A 24,609-nucleotide genomic window follows, 5' to 3' on the forward strand; every position below is an offset into this window, starting at 1 on the left:
AGCACCTAGTAATATTTTTCTAAGCAGTCACTGGAGGTGCTTAACTAGTGTGTACTTAGGCATGTTTTACCTGATAAGTCTTCTGGATAGATTTTATGCTTTAAAGAAACATACCACTTCACATTATATAGTGAGCATGGGGGTACTATGTATGAGACTAGGGAAGTGGAGCAGCTGAAGTTCTGTTCAGACACTCTACAATGTAGATCTTTCCAGATAATGAGTTCTGCTTATTGTTAAAGCAGCCACACTAACTATGCCTACTGTTCGAGGAATTCAAGTATCATTAAGATGTGAATCACCAAACGAGTATACAGAGATCATGTAGTCTTGGTAAGCACAGATGTGCCCATGTCTTTGAGGGACTGTTTGGGATTAATAAAATACATTCTGGCTGTGTCCTGACAAAGAAAGATTGCCTCTCCTAAAGTGAGAACTAGTGTTAGAGTTCATATATAATCTGTGACATTAAAATGTGGAAATGAATATATATAAAATTGGTGTTTTTAGATTTATCCTTTATTTGAGAGAAAGAATGTGCACACATGCACATGTGTGAGTGGGGGAGGGGCAGAGGGAGAGAATCTTAGAGCAGACTCCCCATTGAGCAGTAGCCTGATGCTGTCATGGGGGTGGGGTTCGAGCTCACACGCATGAGATCATGACCTGAGCTGAAACCAAGAGTCTGATGGTCAACAAACTAAGCCACCCAGATGCCCCAATATATAAATTGTTTTTTACGTATTTTTAAAAGATTTTATATATTTATTTGAGAGAGAGAAAGCATAAGTGGAGGGCAGGGGAGCAGGAGGTGCAGAGAGAGACGGAGAAGCTGATTCCCCACTGAGCAAGGAGCCCGGGATCACATCCTGAGCCAAAGGCAGATGGTTAACCCACTGAGCCACCCAGGCGTCCCTATAAATTGTTTTTAAAGATGGTCTTGGGGATTCCTGGATGGCTCAGCGGTTTAGTGCCTGCCTTCGGCCCAGGGTGTGGTCCTGGAGTCCCAAGATTGAGTCCCATGTGGGGCTCCCTGCATGGAGCCTGCTTCTCTCTCTGTCTCTGCCTCTCTCTGTGTGTCTCTCATGAATGAATAAATAAATAAATAAATAAATAAATAAATAAATAAATAAATAAATAAATAAATATAAATAAAATCTTTATATAAAAAAAGATGGTCTCTGTTGTGGACACTTTCTTATGATAAAGGCAGTCTAATTACACCCTCCTGTTGTGGTATTCTTAAACACAAGTCTGGAATATCGGTACGGTCAAGTTGCACAATGAACTCAATTGTCTGCAAATGTACAATATAGCTTGTGGATTATGCACATAATGTGCGAACTGACTCCCTACTCTGTTCCCCATCTGACTCCACAGATCCCTCCTCCAATGCCCATTGATTCTTGGTCAAGTGTTGGTCCCAAAGTCTTACTAACTTTCACCACCCTTCTGTGTGGCAAGGGCAATTTGGTAAAGGAAACAATCAAGGAAGGCAATTATTTTTTCTAGTGTTCCTTTAAATCTTTGGTTTCCGGGATCGAATCCCACGTCGGGCTCCCGGTGCATGGAGCCTGCTTCTCCCTCTGCCTATGTCTCTGCCTATGTCTCTGCCTCTCTCTCTCTCTCTCTGTGTGTGTGTGTGTGTGACTATCATAAATAAATAAAAATTAAAAAAAATAAAAAAATAAATCTTTGGTTTCTGATAAGGCCGACAATTTACTAATATGTTCTTGATATTCGATCCACCCATACTTATCTATTCCATTTGTGCAAAAATGTTTTCTGTTCATTGGTGTATTTTCTTTGTACTCACATTTGCCTTCCCCATGGTTAAAAATATGTATATTTGACCCTTGAAAAATAGGCCTGAACTGGGCAGGTCCAGTTATACAGATTCTTTTTTTTACACAGATTCTTTTTAAAAATAAGTACACTACAGTACCATAAATCTGTTTTCTCTTCTTTATGAGTTTCTTAATAATATTTTCTTTTCTAGGGATACAGTATATAATACATATAACATTCAAAATATGTGTTAATGGACTGTTTATGTCATCAGGGAGGCTTCCGGTCAACAGTAGGCTATCAGCTGTTAGCTTTCTGGAAGTCAGAAGTCATATGTGGATTTTAGACGGTGCAGGGTGTTGGGGCCCTGTGTTGTTCAAGGGTCAACTGTAAATAAAAAGAGTCGATGAAAGGGCAAGAGTAAGTGGCAAAGGAAGGGGACAAAAGAAAACTGTAAATCATTACCTCACCTCACTGAGTAGTCGATTCAGTATATAATTCATACATCATGGTCAGCATGAAAACTCTGGTAAGTTGTACACTAATTCCACCTCCAGATTTGGAGAATCAAGAGTTAATGTATTAACACCATTGGAAAGCCTCATGTGTTTCTAAACTTTCTAAGCTTAATAACTTTTGCCCAAACCCAAAGTTATTCCAATGACTTTTCCTGAAAAATGCAGCCAGTGCTGCCACAGAACAGAAAAATACACTTAAAATGGAGTAGGGATGACGCTATTAGGAAAAATGAGTCTCCACACATAACTTTCATGGACACATTTATTGCGAGTAGCTCTATAGAAGGGCAAGTCAGATATATCTGTATATATATATAAACACTATACAAAGTTGCAAATTTGTCTCCCAAAACTGCAAATGAGATGTTTACAAAGAAATGAGAGTCTAAGAGTATTTACAATGGAAGACAAAGCCAGAGCAACTCAAAAGCAGATCTTAAAGCAGAAAAAGCAAATGTAATGAGCCACTGCAACTGTCAAGTTTTAGTTTTTACTGACCAAGTGACTTTGTCTGATACTAAATTAAATGTAGAGGTCACTCACACACACACACACACACACACACACACACACACAAATCGTTCCATCACTGTTTTTTCTGAACAGCAGCATAATCTGGTAGCTGGAAGGTACATGATATGTTGGTACACATATTCCAAAAGGATTCTTCCAGCACAATACTGAATAAATTAGTTGTGTCTGTAAACTAAGAAGTAGTGTCAAAGAAATTGCATATTTGTTATGCTGTACCTGTGACTATTTGTACCTGTGACTACTTGTGTGTACTGTTGTGTATGAGGTTTCCCATTTATTTATTCAGCAAGTGTTAACATCTGTGCTGTACCCTGTCTGCTGGCAGCCCCTGAACCTAATATACAAAAAAAAGCAATATAGCATTTTCCCCCAAATCATCTTTTCTTCCCATAATTCTGAACGATTGTGACTTAAAACTTACTTGACAATAAAAATGGTGACAGAAGGCTTGCAGAAAGGCTGCCTATGTAGAGAGTGCACTGTTACCATAATGGACAAAAGCCACACTGCATTATTCAATTAGGTGGGGAAAAGAGAAGAGTCTGAAAGGAACTGATGAAACTCACTGCTCTTGCAGTCCCCAGGCACTCCTTCATCGACTGGGGACTGCAGCTCCATCCTCTCCTCAGCGCCATTCTCAAGGGAAAAAAAGAGCCCCCTCCATCCCTCTGGTTGGTAGGCAAGGAAAAACAACAAAAGTCAACTCGGTTCTGCAAAAAAGTTAGTGTAGCCACATGTACTAGAAGCCGGCTTGAAGATAGGAGTACACACTCAAAGATGTCAAAATCGAGTAGCAAAGAACTTCAGGTCAATATTACACTACTGCAAAGTGGCACATTAAATGCGAAGCGATTTGTTTTTTTGTTAACAGAGTTACAGACAACAGGTACACCTACAATCACATGTACACAGGTACACGAAGGTGTGCGTCCACACGCATGTGTGCACGCGCACGCACTAGCACTTGCACAACTATATGGACACTCACACCCATCTGTGATATGGTGAGGTTTGCCAGTGACGGCACAAGTGGTGAGTTGTGTGCCACCACGTAACAAAGCTCTAAGCAAGCTTCAAGACCTTTGTACCTATCCTCTGTGATCACCACCTGTTAGTGCCATGTTCTCAAAGGTCCAGGTTCCTAAAATCTTAATTCAGTTTCCATCAGAGGCAAGCAAAAACAGGAGGAGGAAGCTTGCTCTGATTTTTTAAAAAAATTTGACACATCTTATAGAGGCTCATTATCCAAAGGAAAACAAGACCTTATAAGAGGTTCTTTTTGGCTTGTTTTACTCCGAATATTGACTGATGCATATACACTAATTTCTTGAATATGGGAAACTGATCTCTTTATAGGAGCCCTGGGCATAGGAGGGAAAATATGGGTCCATCAGAGAGCCAGCGAGAGGGGAAGAATGGGGGGGAGGGGAGGTCACTCAGGGCGGGGGGGGGGGGGGGGGGGGCAGAGGGGGAGGGGGAGGCCCAGCGAGGCAGAGACGGGCTTTGTGAGGAAGTTTGGAATAACTTTGCTTCTTTAAGGTGGAAAATGTAGGTTTCAAAAATAAAAAAAAATTGTTTTGGAAATGCTCAATTGATTTGCAGGCAGAACATTGCAGTATTATGTGTGAGCAGATAATCTGTTCCCTGGTTCTGCCTTTTTTAAAGAGTTGAAAATGTTCATTCAAGATATAAGTTCAGTTGACATTTAATGCGGACAGAATGTTATAGTTTTGTTAACGAGCAAAAACTGAGACAATCTGCCCTTTGGTCCTGTCTTTTTAAGATATTGAATATGTCCCATCAAGGTATCAGTCCAGTTAACATTTAACTCCTTGATCAAGAAATGTTTTATGTATATACTACTCAGAAGAAAGATTCCAGATCATACCTATGTTCTCATGAACATAACTTCTTTCTTTTTCTGCTCCTGTTTAAGGGGTTTTCAGCTTCGAAACTAAATCTAAGTATCATATGTTGGTAAAACTGGTGTTGGCCACATTTACACATATGTAAGTAACTTTTTTAAAAAAAAGGGAAAGGAAAGAGTTATGAGAGGCTTCCTTTTATAGTGTTTGTTTCCTTTCAAAGAGACTTGTCGGGTTGGGGGAGAGGAAAGCAGAAAATAAAAACAAAGTATAGTGTGAATTTCTTGATTCAAAATTACTTGATCCATAAGGCAGCAGTACAAATGATCAGTGTTAGGATCATTCACCTGCCAGCATCCGTTTGTCGGCTTTTAGAAATTCAGGCTGTTTTCTATTCAGAAGCCTGTGAATTTTCTTTCTTTTCGGCAGATCTGGAGTAGACAAAGATGAAACTCCATAAGCATCATTTTTCTTCTAAAATGTGTTTTTTTGTGGCAATGTAATCACTCTGGGGGGGGAAAAAGATGACAAAACAAAAAGTTACTTTCGGAATTAAAGTGCAAAGTGCTTCCCCCACCCCCACCCCGTTCTAAAATGAAACAAAATCAAACTGGTGGTTTTGGAGAGCTGCATGGAGGAGACTGGCTTGGCGCGGACATGCCCAACTGTGCCAGCCACCTTTGACGCAAACTAGCTCCGAGCCCCGCAAAAGTGCAAGGACCTGTCCTCCTTTTGCCCTCAGGCTGTCACTATAACATTTCTGGTGGATGGCAACTTTGTTTGTGCCTGCCCTATTCTATTGCCTCCCCGTGGGGTCAGCAAGTGAGCCAAGGGCACTGGGTGGACAAAGATAATTTTTTTTCTTTGCCTGCATGCTTGACTCTGCCCTCACCAGATTATGGGGCACAAGTCAAAGGATTTAAGAGTAGCCTTGGTGAGAATCTCCAAGCTTGGTCTCTGAATTTCTTCGAAAAGAGCAAAGTCATATCTGTAAAGGAGATCTGGTGGAAATCCTCATCTGGCTAATAAAAAGCAGGTCTGGTATTACTCTCTTGGCCTTCTGCTTATTGAGAGGGTGCCTAATGGGACTGGGGCAAGAGCAAGGGGGTCTGGTACATTGAAGAAGGCACTAGACTGGAGAGGGGATGGATGAGGAGAAATGGTTAGGAAATTGATGATGGGATGTTAGTGTTCCTTTAAGATCAGGCCACATCAAAGGATTATACATTGTTTTATTACAACCAATCTCTCAAAGAATCTGGAGGAAAGCATCCCCCAGGGTAGGCTTGGGAGTACAAGGTCTGGTATTAAAGCAGCAGTATACAATATAACTATTTATTCTTCCAGCAGAGGTTTTAAAAATGTAACAAACTTGCAGGTGGATGAAGCATCAAATGTCTCCATCACCCCTTCCACCTACTTGTAGCTATTTCTCATAACTCATTATATAGGGCTGTTCACCCACATTGAAAGGTGTTTTTAAAATACCCTAGGATAATAAAGATATTAAGTTTTCCAGTCAGCACTGGGTTTAGGAAATTTTAGGCTCCATGGATCTATCAAGTTTACACAAGACGAAAGGCATCTATGTAAGTTACCCATGAGAGTGCACATAAGCATGCAATTATCTGCAGCAAAATGGGCATCAGTGCATTTTGCATAAATATCAGCTAGATACTTTGAACAGAAATTTAAGGCTCGAAAGGATCTCACCTAATTTAGCCTGCAACTTTGTTTTAATATAAAAACATGTTCCTATATACCACACTGCATTACTTAAAGGGGATTTCTTACTAACCATTATGATGCACCACATTTCATATCTTTTCTAGAAACATCCACATTAAGCCTCATATGACTACCACATCAACAATTATACTAAGCCCGAAATTAGGGGCATTTGTTACTATTTAAGTTGTCCTATGTTCTTCTTTGCTCTTGTTTAAATGAGACTCGACTAAAAAATTGAATCGTATTTCATATGCTCTGGTAACACCTACACCAGCACTGAATGAATGCTTGATAACATACTAAAACCTAGAAAATAATGGTGGGACTTCAAGTTTACATCATAAATGTATTTGTCAACTCCTGATTAACTATGCTAGTAGAAATAATGCTATCCAAAACAAGATAATCCCAAAATAATTTAAATTTGCTTTTGAAATGCATTATGGGAACTTGAGCCACAGATTTACCTTTATAATCCTGTTTTACTTAGGCCAATATTAAAATGAGTTTACATTCCCTGAGCACATTCCAAAGAACAGCAGCAGAAGGAAGGAACTCTGAATCTTGCTGGGTGGCAAAGGAAAGCAATTCAGGATTAAAACACATTAAAACACTGCGAAATCAGTATCAAAGGGCTGAAAATCATTCTGTCTCTAGTTCATTTTTTTTTCCTTTGGTCTCTTGTTCATTTTGATGTCATTTTACCACCAGAAAGGGAACCGGTGAAGTTTTTAATAATGTGGCATGTTTTCGATATGTTATTGCCACTCGATACTGACAGGTTGCAAATGATTACCTTATTGGATCGTCTTGCTTTCTCATTAATCAACGATCTTTTTTAATGATAAGTTATTTCCACCCTTTTAATGGGAGGTATGGCTTTCAAGTATTTTTTTTTTCTCTGAAAGGGAGAAAAGCTCATTGGACTCCAATGGGTCAAAACATTTTCCAACTCCTGCCCCTCCCAAACCTGGCAAGTGTTATTTTTCTTCTTGAAAACAAATGAAGTAAACTTTTCTGTTTCAATTTGTATAATGCTATAAACCTGAACATTAATCTTTAATATACTAATAAAGCACACATGACTTCAATATCCCTGGAAATTTGTCAGGCAAGCCAAGAAAGCAGTTCCTCCAGGGCATTCCAGACCTCTTTATACGAATCATAAACATGCCTCTATTAAGGTTTGAAGTCCAAAGCACCAATGGTTCCTCTGTCCAGAGAAAGCCAAAACTATAACAATATATCCAGTTATTCTCTCTTTCTCTCCACTCTCCCCGATCTCATTGCTTCACTTATCTTTTCAACCCAAATTTTTCCTAGAACTCAAAAAACCATTTGTCACCTTCTTTGGAAATTCCTCATTCTGCTTTATTAGTCATCATGCCATCCCTACAATCAACTGGTGATTGCATAAACAGGAGCCACCGGCGCAGAGGTTTGGCGCCTGCCTTTGGCCCAGGGCGCGATCCTGGAGACCCGGGATCGAATCCCACATCGGGCTCCCGGTGCATGGAGCCTGCTTCTCCCTCTGCCTGTGTCTCTGCCTCTTTCTCTCTCTGTGTGTGACTATCATAAATAAATAATTAAAAAAAATAAAAATAAATAAACAGGAGCCACCAAGCAAAGTGTCGAAGGCAAACAAACAAAAGGAAATGAAGAGAAATGGAGGTGTATACCCCCCAAATGAATGTACAATAACACAATGATATTTTTTTGCTGAATGTTGCCTCTGGCTTATATATAGTTTTTTTTTCCCTCCCCAATAAGAACAGATCATCACACCTTTCTATGCGCTGTGAGCATACAGGAAGGTGATTCTCTAGGAGTTGATTAAAAAAAAAAAAAGCTAAGTGTTATCCCTCAAGGGTGAAAAACTGGCAATAACCGCTGCTAGTCTTTGCAACACCAATCGTACCAGGCTATTGTCTCCTTACTAAACTAGGAGAGCAAATGCTTCTCCCCATGGGGGCAATGGTTTTGTTACAGAATAGTCAAAAGAATCTCTAAGGGAAAGTGATGAGACTTGTAACCCTCTCATCTCCTCAAAGGACAGTTTGATCGTTGCACACCTGCCAGTCACTCCCAGGCCCTGGACCATGCATCCATGTTCATTCCAGTTTTGATTATCTGGATACAAACTATTTGGGGATTTTTATCTCAGGTCAGCTTCTCTATTACCTCCCAACACACACTTTGCTGCCTAGTTACTGCAGACTTGAAGAATGCAATTTACTAGAATTCTAATATAGGCGGTCTCCAATTCACAAAAGAGACATACATATTCCAAGGCTCATTGTTTGTTGAGACTCAAAATAAATTATCCCACAGAAGCCATATTATAAATAAATGGTGGATAGGTTTGTAGGTTCATCTGCACATGTCTATATTAACCTATGCAGTTCTTCAAGGAACAGAGGAACTGCTTTGCCTATACCCAGCCATCACTTAACAACCTCCTTTCTATGGGCAGATATATTTGGAGCTTCCATTTAAGACCCTGGGCAAAATCTCTTTCTAAACCATGGCAATAGGAAGAGTGTCCCCCTAAGCCCAAGTGGCTGGGATAACTGGGAAGCAGGTGGGCTCTGAAGGTAAGGGCAGTGCTGGTACACCTTTGAGGCTGGAGGTGCAATTTTGAAAAATCAGGAGTTAAAAATCATATTTACTGGTTAGATTTCCAAGACCCCCGGGGGTGCACGTGTGAATAATTTTCCAGATGGGTTTAGAGATAGACCTCATTGATATTCTCTCTAAGGTTCAGGTCTACAAGTAGAAAATTAGTAATGACAGAAAGGCAAATTATAGAAAGTGTGAAAACTAGCTAAAGTGACTACAATTTAGGGGGAATTGGATATTCAGTAAATCCAGAAGGTCTGGCCAGCATCAGACATATTGTGGTCAATCCAACCATGAAAATAGCTTTAAACGCTGGCCCAGCTGCCTCTGTGTCAACAAGTGAGAGCAGAGTGGGCAGCACAGCCTTGGACCTGCAAAACAAGGAGCCCTTCAAGGAAGGTTGTTCCTGTAAGTAAACCCGAACAAGCAACATCCAGGGGAGGAGTGAGTCCTCTGTGGGCCCTGCAAGAATCCCAGAGGGGTCCTCACCTTTTCAGCCAGAGAGAGATCAGGAAATGATACGGTCTCCTAAAATTAGGGATACAGATATGGCAAAAGGCACAAAAGGCACGTGAGGGCAAGACCCACACAGTACAACCGATGCACCCGTAGCCCATGAGAAAGGGGTGTCATGAAGCAAGTGAAAAAATAGTAACTTTCTCATTTCACTAAGTATTTAAGTACATGTTTTCCAGTAATTCTAAAAGGAATTAAGTTCTTAACCAGAAATTGTAAGGTACCCTCTTGGGGTTCCCCGGGCCGGGGGTGGGGTGGGGTGGGGTGGGATGGGGGATAAGGCTCAGTTGGTTAAGCTTCTGCATTTTGCTCCTCTGGTCTTGATCTCAAACCCCCACATAGGGCTCCCTGCTTCTCCCTCTCCCTCTGCCCCTCCCCTGCTCCTGTTCTCTCTCTCTCTCAAAATCTTTAAAAAAAGAAATTACAAGGTATCCTCAAAAAGAATGTTACCTTCAATAGGATAGATAGGATAGAATGTCTACCTTTGAAAAACTCTTTAAAAATTCCTATTTCTCCAGAGTTCAGCCCCCATTTCCAAAAGAAGATGGAAATAGACCTGTAGCTACATGACCAATAACCAAGGCAGAATTGCTAGAGAATATATTTTAAGTTCATATGGCAAGCACAGTTATCTTGGTAATGTTATCAATAGCTTTAAAATTAGCAAGCTGATAGTCGTGTTAAAAGCCGAATGTATTGCAATGTATTCATTTCACTATTATAAAAGATATCCTTTTTAATTTCTCATTTCTCACTCAGGACCAAGCAATGTTTTTCAGTGAATGATCCTAACTATCTAAGAGCCTGGCAGCACCTCTTAGACAAAACATACTGCAGGCTTTAATTAAGCATTTTACAAAAGCTATTTTCCAATACTGCCAATAAAACGTCTGGGCTATTTTTACATGTCTTAAAGCATGTCTTAAAGCATTTTTTAAAAAGGTGCTAAAGAAAATGAATTTAATTTTAAACAGGGATTTTTAAGTCCCGATGATTTGATTTTCAGGGCTTCTAAAATCTATCTGCCTGACTGCCAAAAGCAAATTTGCTTTTTAAACAAATGAAGAGTACCTATTTCTACCACCCTTTTGCTTCCACCTGCCTCGCCTTACCCTCCTTTGCCCACTGTGATGGTTTAGATTAGAAAATCAGATTTGGTACAAATGGAAAAATGAAATTAAGAGATTTCTGGTGGTAACTGGCAAATGCCAATGGATTGTTAGGAAAACCAAAGATATCTGACTTCAGTTAAGGACATGACTATTAGTGGGAGTTTAGTGAATGCACCCCCCTCTCTTTCCTTTCCTTTCAGGGTTTCCGTGGGATCCAAATAGCTACACAGGATATTTGTGTTGAGGAGGTAAAGATTAGCACACTCCTCCCCAAAGCAGATTTAAAACATTCAATTCCAGTACAGGTCAAATTCTTTTTTATTCAAGGAGCTATGGCAAACAGTTCAATGCAATGAAAATTACCCATGCTCTGGCAGATGGTTCACAGCTATAACACTCTGAATGAATTACTACCTCCCACCACCATCCCACCACCACCCCACCACCAAAAATGCTACTATTAAATTCAAGAAAACTTGTAATTTTTTCAACCCTTGCCTACATAATAATCTTTCATCAATAGGAAAAAACAGACTGACCATCTGATGAAAGGACAGTGTGATGTGCTGGGTGGAGTACTGGGCTCGAAATCAGATGTACAAGGTTTGATTTTCAGCTCTGTCACTTACCTCTTTGGCCATGGGAAAATTCTTAACAGCAGCTTCAATTCCAGTAACTACTACCCCCCTCCCCACCATGTGAATGTGTTTTGCAAATTACAAGGCAGCATGCAACTGTTAAACATTCCCTTAGTCAACAAGCTGACAGGTTAACAACAGTCGTTCTTTTTTACATCACACACAATATTGTTTTCTCCATGTACTGGTCACTCTCATCTATCCTAACATGAAGATTTTTGTGTCATTCTAAAGAAGCCTGAGTTTGTTCCCCCAAACAGCTGCCTTCCGATGACTGTAGAGGATTCTGGTTCATTTTTGGCAATCTGGGAGAGGAAAGGAAAGCAAGAGATCTTGTTCATGTCTTTATGCACGTGTGATATTCTGCTGTGTTAAAGTCCTAGTCTTTGTCTAAAGATGTTTGCTAGTGCCTGAAATTTTCACCCTGGAAGCATCACTCTTAGAATGAATGTAAACTCATAGTCCCTGCCAACGACTTCAGTTAACTTTAATTGAGCAAAGTCCCCTTTAATTGTTATAGGTCACATACCTCTACTCCAAATGACTGTCCCGTTTTTTTTCCAGGGGGTGGGGGTAAATGTCGCCTAAAATAAGTGACCCATCAATGGTGACTGAAAAATCTCTGCTGTATGGAGATTTTATTCTAGTAATTTATAGTAAATAAGTCCAATGCCACAAAAGCAATTAGTTCTCAGCACCTATAATTTATAGCAAGATGATTAGGCAGTAAAACACTGAAAAGAAAAGATGCTTACACCTCCTTCATGTTAATAACAGTGTCAAACATTTCAAAGGTAGTTACTAGGGATTTATTTACTCATTTAATTAATTTATTTTTGCTTTCTAATACCAAATGCTATCTTAACATGACTAATTTGCCTGATCGATTCTCTCACCCCTTCTAGAGTTGCTCTTACCCTTCTATCTCTGGAGTGGAAAAATCTGAATTCTTCAAACTACAAATTCTGTCTCAGGTACAGCAGTAAAAGAGACAACAATGCATACATGAGTCAAGAGTCAGAAGCAAATAAGAAAGGAGATTCTCCTAAAGGCAACTGCTTACAACCCATGCTGTTAAAATGTGAGGACTCTGCCCTTTGAAGATTATGTAATTTATTTAAGAAGTCAAGGCTAGGTTACATTTCTGGGTATTTCTAATGGTCTTGAACAAATGGCTTCAAAGTACTTACTCATGTGCAATATAATTGTAGGCAAATGAAAATGTGCTTTAATTTTGTGTTACATGAATAAAGCTATCTTGTCCCACTTCCTGTGACTTGTGATGAACAGATCCCAACTGTAGAGACCTCAACCCTGAACAACCACGTAAACCATTTTAAATGAAAGTAAACACTAACAGGAAAAGCGGGATTTAAAGACATAGAATTTTGTGCCTCTACAAGTAATAAAAACAGTAACAGTGACAACGATGATGTTTATCTAATAATTCATGTACCACACTTACTAGGTACCAGGCACTGTTCTAAGCGCTTGCCATCAAGTAAAACTACCCTTTGAGATACATAGCTCCCAATAAAGACTATGTCTTTGTTTCTTTGTGAAAAGTTTTTTCTCCTCTAACATGATATATATATGTATATATATGAGATAAATATATACATTCATATTTAATATGGGTATGAATGTGAAGAGAGACCAGAAATGTGTTAAAATTATTCTATACCTTTAGAGTAAAATAACAAGAAACAAAAATCCCAAACCTATCAGAATTATCTGACCCATTCTCGGAACTTCACAGACAACACTCTACCACATGAGTTTCCATTAAAATGGAAACCAAAGTCATTTCCTGCAATATGTTCTTTCTATATATCTTTCCTTTTATACTGATCTCCACAAATGATGTGCCTGAGTCACCATCAGGACCAATCACTTTTGCAGGAACCTAAATCACCAGTTTAAACTGTGGAAACTTTGATCCAGTGTTAATCTAATCACAAAATAAAAATATATTTGTAAAGTGCCCTCAAGTCCCAATGCTTCCATGCCCATTCTCTTATTTTAACCCAAGCACCTTCCTGTAAGACACAGCCTCCTTGCTCTAGTTACTCAACAAAGTCAGGAATTTCCTCAATGAGCAACAGATTTAGAAAACACAAAATCTCTAAAATAGCTACAAAGGCATTTGAAGTTATCTCTAAGTCAGTGACCTAGGCTAAAATAATACTTGGATCTAGATAATCCTTGGGAAATCAGGGTTGGTTGCAGGAACAAGGTTCCGCTAATTGCAATCTCTGTTTAAACAAAGGGTATGGAGAAGTATAGGCAGATGTCTCTGAAAACTTGTCCTTTCCAGAGAACCACAGGGAAATAGGCAGCTCTGGCACACTTCCATCAGTATCACAAACTGTAGCTTCAGCCATTGGGTTCAAGCAATGGCTTGGGACCAATTTTCAGATGCCTTTTACAGAATAAAACAGATATGTCCCTGAAAAGGTGATTGTGAATTAAATTCTTGAAACCAGAATGACACATTTTGAGTGCATGGCTCTGGCAGTAGTGGTGATCTCATTTGTGTGTGTGTGTGTGTGTGTGTGTGTGTGCGTGTGTGTGTGTGTGTGTGTGTGTGTGTTAGGGAGGTCAAAATTTAAAGGAGATCTGAACTGAATCCTCTGGCAAGCCAAAGTAGCCCTGTGTCTTCTTAATGATCCCTCTCTAATGCGTCCTTGCGGCAAATGTGTGTTTTTGTATGGCAAGTTTTCTAAAGCAGGGGGAGTGGGGGAGGGTGGCTACACCTGCACTAAACAGGGAGCTTGTTAGGTGACTGTTGTGATCAGTCCCCGACTTGTTCTGCCTGATCAAGCACAGTGGGCAGAGATCCAATCACAAAGGCATTCCACAAAGCAAGTAAAGCAAAAATCTCCACTAAACTGACCTACTGGAATGAAAACTGCTGGGGTCCATCCCTTCCCTTCAGTGGGAAAGCAGCTCATTCTACTGACAAGGGAAGGCACAGACTACGGAGACATCAGCTTCAGAAATCATTTCTTGAGAATGTGTGCAGATGCGCTGATATCAACATTGCATAATGTACACAGTTAGATTTACTCAAAAATTGTCCTTTCAAGTGTGACAGCTCCTACTCTTCCTTAGTGCTTCCTTTGGACAAGTAACCCTTTAAAAAAGAACCTTCCCCTGTTCCAGGGTAGGCTGCCCCTGGGGTCACGTCTTCCTCTAGCCTTATTATCTTGCTTTACTGGATTTCCCAGAAGACACACCAATTAGAAGTTTTCATTGCTTTTTAAACCTTTCAAGCAATAGTCATACCCATTATCAAGTTGTCACCATTCCCTTTTTTGGGGGGGGGCGAGATACGTGAAGAAAATGAGGCACAGTGAAGGTGACTTGCCTGTCACTACTAGTGACAGGGAACGGACACTCAAGGTTTCTGGCAATGTATCCTGTGTAAAAACAAAACAAACCAACAGGACAACACATTCCAGAGCCAAACACTGTCTCTTTTAATCACCTGTTGTTTCAGATTATTGACGTTCTGTGCCCTCCAGACTTTCAGGCTAACAACAGAGATTGAATCTTCTGGGGGAAATCAGGGCAAACTAGCATCACCATGACTAGTTTTTAAAAAGCAACAATGACTGCTTTTTTAAAAAGTAACTTGCTGAGAGGAAAGTCTACCTCCCCCAGAAGCTACAGTCGATTATCACTGCTTAATATTCTGAGCTCTTACCAAAATTCTTGTAATCAAATATGGGCATTGCTAGCAAAGTGGCTTTTACCTGTTGATTCGAAAAGGAGTTGATGGGATCCAATTTAGGGTGTCTTGTTTGCATAAGTCATTAAGTGTTAGAGAAGGAGGTCTGAAAGCATCCCATGCGCTCTCTCTCTCTCTCTCTCTCTCCTAAAAAGCCTCACCGTTGTTTAAATGATAGTCATGGCTTCCCACACACCCCCCCCCCCGCCCTGCTCCCAGAAAAACTGATGATTGGATCAAAACTTAAATTCCTGCAAAGATCACAAGGTATAACGTGAAAACTGAAAATGTGCTTTTCGTGCTAAACAGGCACCGGTTAATGAAATGTTAACTCACTTCTTCCTAATGCCCTAGCCTTCGGCTCCTTAAGCAATGACCATTAACGCGGGGAAGTGAATTCTCAGACCACCCACCTCTGCGGGGAGAGTGAGACTTCTTGTTGTCAGGTCTGGCAAAGTCCATTCTCACGTAGGTATCGTCGTCGTCGTGGTCGTCGTCAGAAACCTGTTGCTCAGGGGGACTCGGCACCGGGCGGCGAGGCGGCGGTGGTGGCGGCGGCGGTGGTGGCGGCGGCGGCGGGGGGACGGCCGCTGTGGCCCAGTTCTCACCTCCAGCCAAGTCCGCAGATGGGTGCCGGGCTCTCGGGTTCGAGCCAGCGGCCACGGCTTGGGCCCCCCGCACCGCGGCGGCGGCGGCAGCGGCCGAGCCTGCAACAGGTTGGAACCAGCGGACGAAGGTGGAGTCAAACCCAGCAGCGGCCTCCAAGCCCCTGGCGCCTGCACCGATGCCCGGGGCCGCGGCGAGGGCGGAGGCGGCGGCTAACGCCCGGCCCAAAGCTAAGGCCGGCGCGGCGGCGGAGGCGGCGGCGGCGGCGGCGGCCGAGGCAAGGGAGGCGGGGAGGTCTCTCTCGAGACTGTCGGTGGGGAAAGCCGAGACCGCAGCCCTGGCGGACGGAAAGAAACTCTGCGAACGGTCTTGCGGGCGCCTCCGCTCCAGCTGTTGTTCTTCCTGCAGCAGCCTGGCTACAGGTGGCGGTTCGGAGCAGCGACTGGGGGAGAGAGAAATGTCCATACAGCACTCGGAAAAGGGGTCAACCACATAGATTCGACCTGTTTCCGCGTCATAGCGGATGGCGCTGTCACCGAAAGGCACGGCCGGTGTCATTGCTGGGTTGAAAATCACTTCGATGTAGTCACCCTCTTCCTCACTGGCACTGCCACCTGTGGCGCTGGGAGGAAGAGGCACGAGTGGCCACCTAGCACCTTCCAGGAAAAGGGGGTTGGCACCTGGAATAGCTCTGAAAAGATGCGAAAAGTTTTGTGCCGGGTGTGGAAATAGCACTTCGAACTCAACGTTCACATAGTGAGAAAAGGCTGACGGTCTGGGGCCAGCGATGATGCCCCATGAACCGGGCAGTCCTTGAATAAAGGGGGCTGGCATATTGCTCCCGCTTTTAGTGAAGTCAATGTTGACGTAGACACTAGAGCTGTCAGCTTCTCTCTGCGCACGTGTGGGCTTCTGTGATTTGGGCTTGATTTTATTTCCTTTTGTAATAAAAGAGAAACGGTTGGGTCTTTTGGCCTTGTTCTTGGGGGACCCATTATCTGAAGGCTTCCAGCGTGTCCCCCCATCCCTAGGCTTTGAGAATGACCCCTCGACTGGAGGCTTTGAAACTGCATGCTTGGGGCCCCAGTTAGACGAGGCTGCCTTGTCCAGGCCATTTCCCAAGAATTTTCCAGGTAACATTGGTACATACTCACTGTGGTCACTCTGTCCCAATGGGGAGCCATGAAAAGGATTTGGCAGAGAGAAGTAGGAGCTCCAGCTTTTAGAGGAAGAGCCGCCCTGAGGATTTCTGGGGTTTTTTGGAATTGCACCGGCTCCAGGAGCCATAAACATATAGTCACTCTCACTGTCATTGTCCTTTGACTCATCCTCCTTCTCAGGATCTGGCTCTTTCTGGGGACTTGGGGCTGGTGGTGGGCTCACCCTAGGAAACATCATCATGTACCCCCTTGAATCTTCGAAAGGTGATCGAGAGTGGCGTTTTGAAGCAGAGAAGTTTTGGGGAGCCATCGGCATATAATCGCTGGAGCTTGCAAGAGGGGCAGCCACCCCTGGCCTCATTGGCACATAGGGGTCATCCTCATCTTCATCAAAAGCCCTGGCTCTGAGGGGGCCCCGAGCTGCACCTTCTGGGCTGTCTGCCTTGTCCTTGACCTCTTTGGCCTCCTTTCGATCTTTCTGGGCTCCTCTGTCGGCACAAAAATAAAGTCGGAACCTTCCCCCAGACTTCCCTTTACCACCAGTTGCTCCTGCTGGTGGGGGTGGGGGTGGAGGAGGTGGCATCTGCTGCTGCTTGCTTTGAGTTAGTTTGCCAAAGTAGGATCTTTTCTTCAGAGATTTTCCAGGGTCACCACTGCCATCGGAAGTCTTCCCACCTCCTGAGCCTTTGCCCCCTCCAGAGTTCTTGCCACGGCGGGAGCCGTGGCCATCACCCCGTCCCTGCCCATCGCCTGAGCCGTGTCCACCTCCGGCTCCCTGGCCGCCGCCAGAGCCGTGTCCACCCGCAGTACTCTGGCCAGCTCCTGAACGTTGGTTTCCTCCCGTACCCTGGCCCCCTGAGCCCTGGCCACCGCTAGAGTCCTGGCCACCTCCAGAGCCCTGCCCCCCACCTGAGCACTGGTTTCCCCCTGAACTCTGGTTACTGGAGCCTTGGCCACTTGCGCCCTGGCCACCTCCGGAGCCCCGGCCATTTCCCGAGCCCCAATTGTTCATGGGCATGTAGTCACCTCCGTTTCCTTCCTGTCCCTCTTGGCCCTGAGGACTGCCTTCATCCCCAGAGTTGCCAGAGCCAGAAGCTTCAGGAGACAGGCAAGCTCTGTCGTTCAGGACTTCAGCGGGATGCGGGACACGCACCGGGCTGGGCGGGAGGCGGCGGAAAAGGCTGGCTGGAACCGAAATCGGTCTCCTGGAGCGGCGCGCTCTGGGCAGGTGCAGTCTTCCTCGCCTGGAGGGGGGCACAGGTTCGCTGGGTGTCATGTAGCGCCTGGCAAGGAGCATCTCGTCTTCCCCGTCCCCGATGGCCCTGAGGTGGCAAAACTGCTCAAAGCGGGACCTTCTCAGCCAGCCACCGGGCTCACGCGGCAGCGTGTCCAGGTGCCTCCTAGTGGACAGCAGGGTTAACAGGTGGGCGCCGATGCTGATGCTGTAGCTGCGGCAGCGGGCTCTGTATTCGTCCGCGCACAGGGCTCTCATCTTCTCCAAAAACAACTCGTGCATGTTTTGGGCCACCACACAGTCATCGACCTGCATCCAGAGCTCCCCGGGACCAATGACGGTGGATCTACCGACCTCCAAGAAGAAATACTGCTCTGAGTGCCCGCAGCGACGGATGCTCAGGAGCTGGACGACCACGCTGGCCACCTCGGTATTCAGCCTCACGAACACCACCTCCTCGTCGGTAAGACAAAGCCGGAACACGCCGCTCAGCTCTTTTCGGTGCCCCAGCCCCCTGGGCTTGACTATTACCTGCCACACATCTTTGTAGAAGGGTGGCTCCGCCGCCGCTGCAGCCGCCAGCGCGGCCGGCTCTCCATCCGGCTGCGCGCCGGGCGTGCCGCAGCGGCGGCGCTTGCTCTCGAGGATGAGGCGGCTGAGCAGCAAGTACCAGCTCTCCTGCTCCGACTCGTTCTCGGCCACCATGGCGAAGTACTCGTCCTGGGTGAAGAGGGCGATGAGGTGGCGGTACCTGGCATCGGCTCGCTGGCTCACGGAGAAGCACTGGTACAGGGTGATCACGCGTCGCGGCGGGATGAGCGCGGGGACCGCGGCGCCAGAGGCGGCCGCCGCAGCCGCAGCCGCCGCGGCGCGGACACTGTGCCGGAACTTCCTGGCATTTTCGTAGTATTCCAGCCGAGCCGGGGCGTCGGCGGTCTCGAGTTTGAGCACGAAGTAGCGCCTGTGCCCATGCTTCTGCTTCCGCAGGTAGCCGCGTTTGCAGACTTCGTCCCCGACGGGGAGGTCCTCCTCGTCGGACTCCGAGTCTGACCGGGAGCCAGTGGCCGTGGAGAGCCACATGGCTCCCGGACAAGACGACCCGGTCCCAATGAGTGCGGTCGAGGTGCCCGAGGGAAGAAGTGGGGTGGTCGCCAGCACAGCTAGAGCTGCCGCTGTTGCCGCCGCTGCAGCGCTCAGCCTCCTGGTCGCTTGGTCGCGAGCGCAGGAGCAACTCGCCATGGTGATGCACGATGGTTTTAAGGTGAGCGAGCAGGGGGGGGGGGACCTCGGGGAAGGAAGGGTTGGGGGAAGAGGCCGTCTACCCTTGTCCGCCCGCCCCAGCCCCTCCCGCCTCGGCCCCGCCCCCGCCCACTCCACTCAAAGCGCGCGGCTGCGGGCAAAACAACACGTGACCGCTGCCTCACGCGGCGGCCGTTGTGGCTCCAGCTACCGGAGCTGTGGAGGGGCGCGAGCGGCCGCCAGCCAAAGGTGTGCAGGAGAGGGGGCGGCGGGTCCGCCTCCTCCCTGCTGCGATCCCCCGCCCGGCCTAGGCGCTCGGTGAACCTCCAGGCCTGTGGGCCTCAGGAGGACCGACACGAGGAGGCGGGGCGCTCTGGCCACGCTGGTCCTAACCCGGAGTCCACGGAGGCACGAGGGGGAGGGAGGAGGCGGGGAGGGGCAGAGGAGAGAGCTGCCTGCGGTCGGGGCCGGACGGGGGCGCCACGTCTGGGGCTCTATTGGCTGGAGGGGTCGAGGGGTGGTGGCGAGGGCGGAGCGCGGCCAGGGTGGAAGAGCTGGCCCAGCCATGGGACAGTTTGTTTATTTAGGAAGCGGGAGCCAGGTGAAACTGTTGCGAGGTTCTCATTGGACGGGATGGGAGCCAATGGGAGTGTCCGGCAACGGAGTCAGCCGTGAATTAATTAGTGCGGGGGGCAGGAGGGGTACAGAGGGGCGAGGGGGCGGGGCTTGGGTCCCGGAGTGGGCTCCGCTGTGTGGTTGTCGCGCACACGGGCGGTAAACCACCCCTGCAAGGAGCTGTTAATGGTAGTGCTAAAACTCGTGCGGGTCCCTGAGCCGCGGTGACCTGGGGACGGCGCCGGGCGCCCTTTTTTTTTTTTTTTTTTTTAATATCCTCCCTCCCTGTCCCGCACAGAAATTCTCTATTCCTGTCACAGGCGGGTCCCCTTGCTCCCGCCGCGCGCCTCGAGCTGAACGTCTAGGGAGAAAGTGTGGGCACCCCCTCCCCCTGGAATCGTGTTAACGACGGAGGCCCTCAGACCTGCCTCCCACCATGCTGCATGCACTCCCGAGCCCGCTTCAGCCCTGACAAAAGCCCGCGACTCTCAGGCACCCGCACGACAGCCGTGCCTTTAAAATGAACACGATCTTTAATCAGAGCCCATTTCTAAGTCCCCCACCAAACGCAGGGTGGCTAGAGATGCATTTTCTGGCTCTTTGCTGAGTGATGTCTACGAAAAGCACGAATTTGGGGGCTTGAAAAGTACACAGCCATGTTGAGAAAACTCGGACTCGGTTCTTACTGAATTACGCCAGAGATGGGCTGTCGTGGTATTTTCACGTGAGGGATTCCCTTTAAGGGAATTTCAAAATAATATTGTTTCCCTTTCCTTGAGCGAGACCGCAAAACTTTAGAGAGAGAAAAGCTTGTACCTAGAACAAAGGATCACACCGAATACATAGCCTAGAATATAGTTCACATCCCTCGCGGCAAGAGAAGATTTTTGCTGAATTTCAGTCTACAGTTTGACATCACAAAAATAAGAACTACTGCCTCCCTTGTTTCTGGAAAAACTGCTGGAGTGTAAGTGCAACCTCTTTAAGTCTCTTCCTTCTCTCTCTCTCCCCTTCCCCCCCCCCCCCCCCCCCGTCTCAGACTTTGTCTCTCTCTCTCTGTCTTTTACTAGGATTTCAGCTTGCTAAGTGTGGAAATGGGTCGGTATTACATTAAAATGTCAAAGGAGTGACCACAATTGGGAAGACGGATTTGGGGGCAAATATAGGGGGAGACATATGATATTTCTCTCTTAAAGAACGGAATGTTGGCTCACCTTTCCCCGACGGTGGATGCTGCAAAAGGCATTATTTATAAAACCTAATAGTAAAGGAGACAATACATACATCATAATAATAAACCCTATCCCTGCCCTTTTAATAATTTGTTCTCTCTTACAAGCAGAGTAAATATATGTGGATGAAGGGCTCCGTTTTGATGCTCCCACTTTGGGAGAAAAAAAATTGGTTTTGATTGTCTCCAAAATATTAGAAACATGAACATTCCCCTCTGCTGCCACTGGCTTATAAGCACAGCATATTCACAGGTGCTCGGAACAGCGGTGGTTTCTGAAAGGGGCTCTCAGAGACAGAGAGTGTGGACGCTCAAAGAACCCTAACTGGAGCTGCTCCCTGCATGTTTCAGCTGCCTGGTCACATATGTAGATTTCCTGCACTTAAAATCAAAATGATAATGAATTAAATAATTTGAATATTTATACTAATAATTTTAGTATAATTTATGATGAGTATTATGATGATGTTTCATAAGACTTTGCAAGCATAGGGTTTTACTTTAGATAGAAATGTGGAAACAAGGCAATGCATTTGAAAGTGCTGTGAGTAAAAACATGACATTTTACAATGTACTGAAAGACGTTAAATGGCATCCTGAGTAAAATTTGAAAAATACATAAAATGACTGATTTTTAGATCCTCATGTTCTTACAGAGTTTTATCATAGAGTAGTAGGCTTACACTGTATATCATTTCGTATCTTGTTCTTTTCACTTGATGTTGCAAAGTAACATTTTCCTGTATTATTATGGATCTGCCTAAACATCATGTATAAATGCTGCAATCTATTCTAGGCAGCTGTATATTAATGTACTTAATAATCCTTTTGCTATGAGCCATTTAAGTTGCTTTATTTTGTAATATTATATATAATGCTACAACAAACATCTTATTCCTATAGCTTTTTTTTAATGGTTAAAATTAGTCCCTTGGGGTGGAAACCAAGGAGTAGAATTACTGGGTGAAAGATATGAATGTGCGATGCTTTATTTTTCAAAAATATTATATCAGTTTACCATGTCACCATACTGATTGGCAGAATTGGACATTCTTATTTTTTAAAAAATCACAGATAAGATGGGTGAACTGGTATTTGACTGGTCTTTTAATTTGCATTTTTGTTTACTGGCGAGATAAAAAAAAACTTTTATATATATTTGCTGACAATAGATTATTTTCTGTAAAGTGTCTTTTGTGCCCTTGGCTTTATCTCTTGGATTCTTAGCATTTTTCCCTTATCTTGTGCCACTTGTGTACATAATAAAGATATTAAAATTTTGTCATATTTGTTGCAAGTTTTTTCCCCAGTCTATTGATGAAAAACATTGCCTTTAACTCGAGTCTATCCTGTTTTGAGAGGTGTGTAAATTTGGTACAGTGAAGTTTGTAGTGCAGCACGGGAGAGAGCGATTGACACACAAATATCACCATGATCATTTGTTCTTCTGAAAGATCTCATATATCTAAGCTTATATGGTTTTTTAAAGAGACAACTAAGTTTGTTCTCTTATCAATAGACTATAAGAGAGTGTCTAAACTTGTTAAATTTTATGTGGTCCTTGTAAACAATACTTTGCCAAGCATTTTCTCTACTCTGGGGGAAATCACTAGGACTAATAATAAACACGTTAAAAAAGAAGTATGGAACAAAAAAAAAACTTTAACAATTACAGTGAAAGGTTACCAATGCTGATGATTTGTATCCAAAGTATATTACTTGGCTGCATCAAAATGGAGTTACAGATATAATGAGATGTGTGGGGAGGGATTTTTACTTTGTTTTCTACAATGGGAGAAGGTTGGAGCAAATATTAGTACTTGTAAACAGGGAGAATGTGTGGCTAGAACATTATTTTCTTTACATAGCTCGACCAGATCTCCTCAGTTCTAAAAGTTGTTGCAACACTGAAGCTCTCTGGGAGAGACCATCATTACTGAATTGCACCAGATGCTGCTGCTTGTCTGACATATATTTAAACTTTCATCTTCCTGGACAACTTAATGATATAGGATAGTTGTTTAGTTTAGGTCAGGTTTCCATAGGCAAAATAAAGCAGAGGGGTGGTACAGACATCTAGATGGTTCAGGAAAAAAATAGAGACTTTGTATTTGGCTTGAACTCACCAGATGGTTGCTTTAATGCTCTACTCTCTTTTTGGTTATAGATTCCTGTCTCTTTTTTGTTGTTGCTGTTGTTTTTGTTTTTATGTTCATGACATGTTACCCCAGAAAGAAATTGTTTTTCATATCCAGGTATAATTTCTGTAAAGACTGGATTCTGAACCAAGAGTCTTAAACACAGATTTTTAATACAACAGAGTAAGATGTAATAAAGCAGCTAATATTTCTTGTTTTCCAGTTTAGCTGAGGGAGGGAGAAATGCAAGCATTTTGGCTGGCATTTTACACCTAGGTACTAAGGTAAATGGGGAAACACAGACAAGATACCTTTAAAACACTTTCTATCTAATGAAGAAATATGCCTTTAATGGGGTTTGCCTTAAGAAGAAATTTCCTGTGAATCCTGTTTTCAGAAAGCAGTTGAGTGAATTGAGTAGTCACTACAATAAAAACTCATCAGCCTTTTCCCTCACATACATGATCATCAGTATTCTAAACTCCACTTATGCTAAAATCAAAATGGATAATAGAAATGTGGGTTTACTTAGCTTAAAAATTAAACTGTTGCCTCAAATATGGGCATTGTTCAAGAGGAGAAAGCCTAAGAGGAAAAAGTAACCAGTAGAAAAGCACTGTTATTCTTGCCCAATATATAAATTTTCTCTAAGTATTAACTCCATAGTCTTTGTGAGCTAATGTCCAATTATGTTGATAAAAATATAGGGCTGCCCTTGTTATTAAAAACGGGTGCTAGGGATGATTGCTTTCTCTGTGTTTGGACATAAATGAAACCATGCACAATGAATGATCCTTTCTACACTATGCAGGGGTAAGGGCTGCCCCCTGATTTGTGGCTGCGGCCACCACTTGCAGATGATGGCTTTAGTCCTCAGCTTCGTTACTTCTGTGCTACTCAGAACCTCTGCTGGAGCAAACAACCATCAAATGCCTGACTGCTGCACACAGAACAGGTCTGTTTGCTGCTTTTGTTTCCTCGCACTCTGCAGCTAAAGTAATTAGAGCAAATGCATGGTTTAATTAGGCTCCTAAAGCCTCCCTGTTATCTTAGGAGTCAACTGAAAATTAACTCAGTTAAAAATCAAGCATTACTCTCCGCCTTTGAAAGATAAAACTCATTTGGAAATGACTTTTAGTAAGTAAACTACACATCAGAACAATGAAATCTAGTAGATTTCACATCCCTTTCAAAGATTTTACCCCCCGTACTTTTAAAAATCATAACTATAAATGAACAATAAAACATTTTTGCTTAATGCTATTCCTCATGGGCATCCTACAGCAACGAGTATCAATGAGATTATCGGCTCATACTGCCTTGTTTCCGAAG

General features: G+C 44.1%; 1 protein-coding gene across 1 annotated transcript; it reads right to left on the reverse strand.

Annotated features, from left to right (window-relative positions):
* Positions 1-9,269: 9,269 nt before the first annotated feature.
* On the reverse strand, positions 9,270-19,293 carry IRS4 (insulin receptor substrate 4). Its single transcript, XM_055338083.1, has 3 exons — positions 15,468-19,293; positions 14,692-14,743; positions 9,270-9,426 (listed from the first exon to the last, which is right to left on the reverse strand). The coding sequence occupies exons 1-3, from the start codon at positions 19,291-19,293 to the stop codon at positions 9,270-9,272; spliced, it is 4,035 nt and encodes a 1,344-aa protein (XP_055194058.1).
* Between the last annotated feature and the right edge of the window lie 5,316 nt (positions 19,294-24,609).

The sequence above is a fragment of the Nyctereutes procyonoides genome, unplaced genomic scaffold, assembly GCF_905146905.1.
Source record: "Nyctereutes procyonoides isolate TBG_1078 unplaced genomic scaffold, NYPRO_anot_genome, whole genome shotgun sequence".
NCBI lineage: Eukaryota > Metazoa > Chordata > Mammalia > Carnivora > Canidae > Nyctereutes > Nyctereutes procyonoides.

Excerpts from the sequence above, each read along its gene's own strand:
- IRS4 (XM_055338083.1), bottom strand. The coding sequence starts at position 19,293 with ATGGCGAGTTGCTCCTGCGCTCGCGACCAAGCGACCAGGAGGCTGAGC. Across the intron at positions 14,744-15,467 it reads GTCTCACTCTCCCCGCAGAG|GATACATTGCCAGAAACCTT; the intron begins GTGGGTGGTCTG and ends GTTTTTACACAG. Across the intron at positions 9,427-14,691 it reads CCTGTCACTAGTAGTGACAG|GTCCAAGGCTGTGCTGCCCA; the intron begins GCAAGTCACCTT and ends CTTGTTTTGCAG.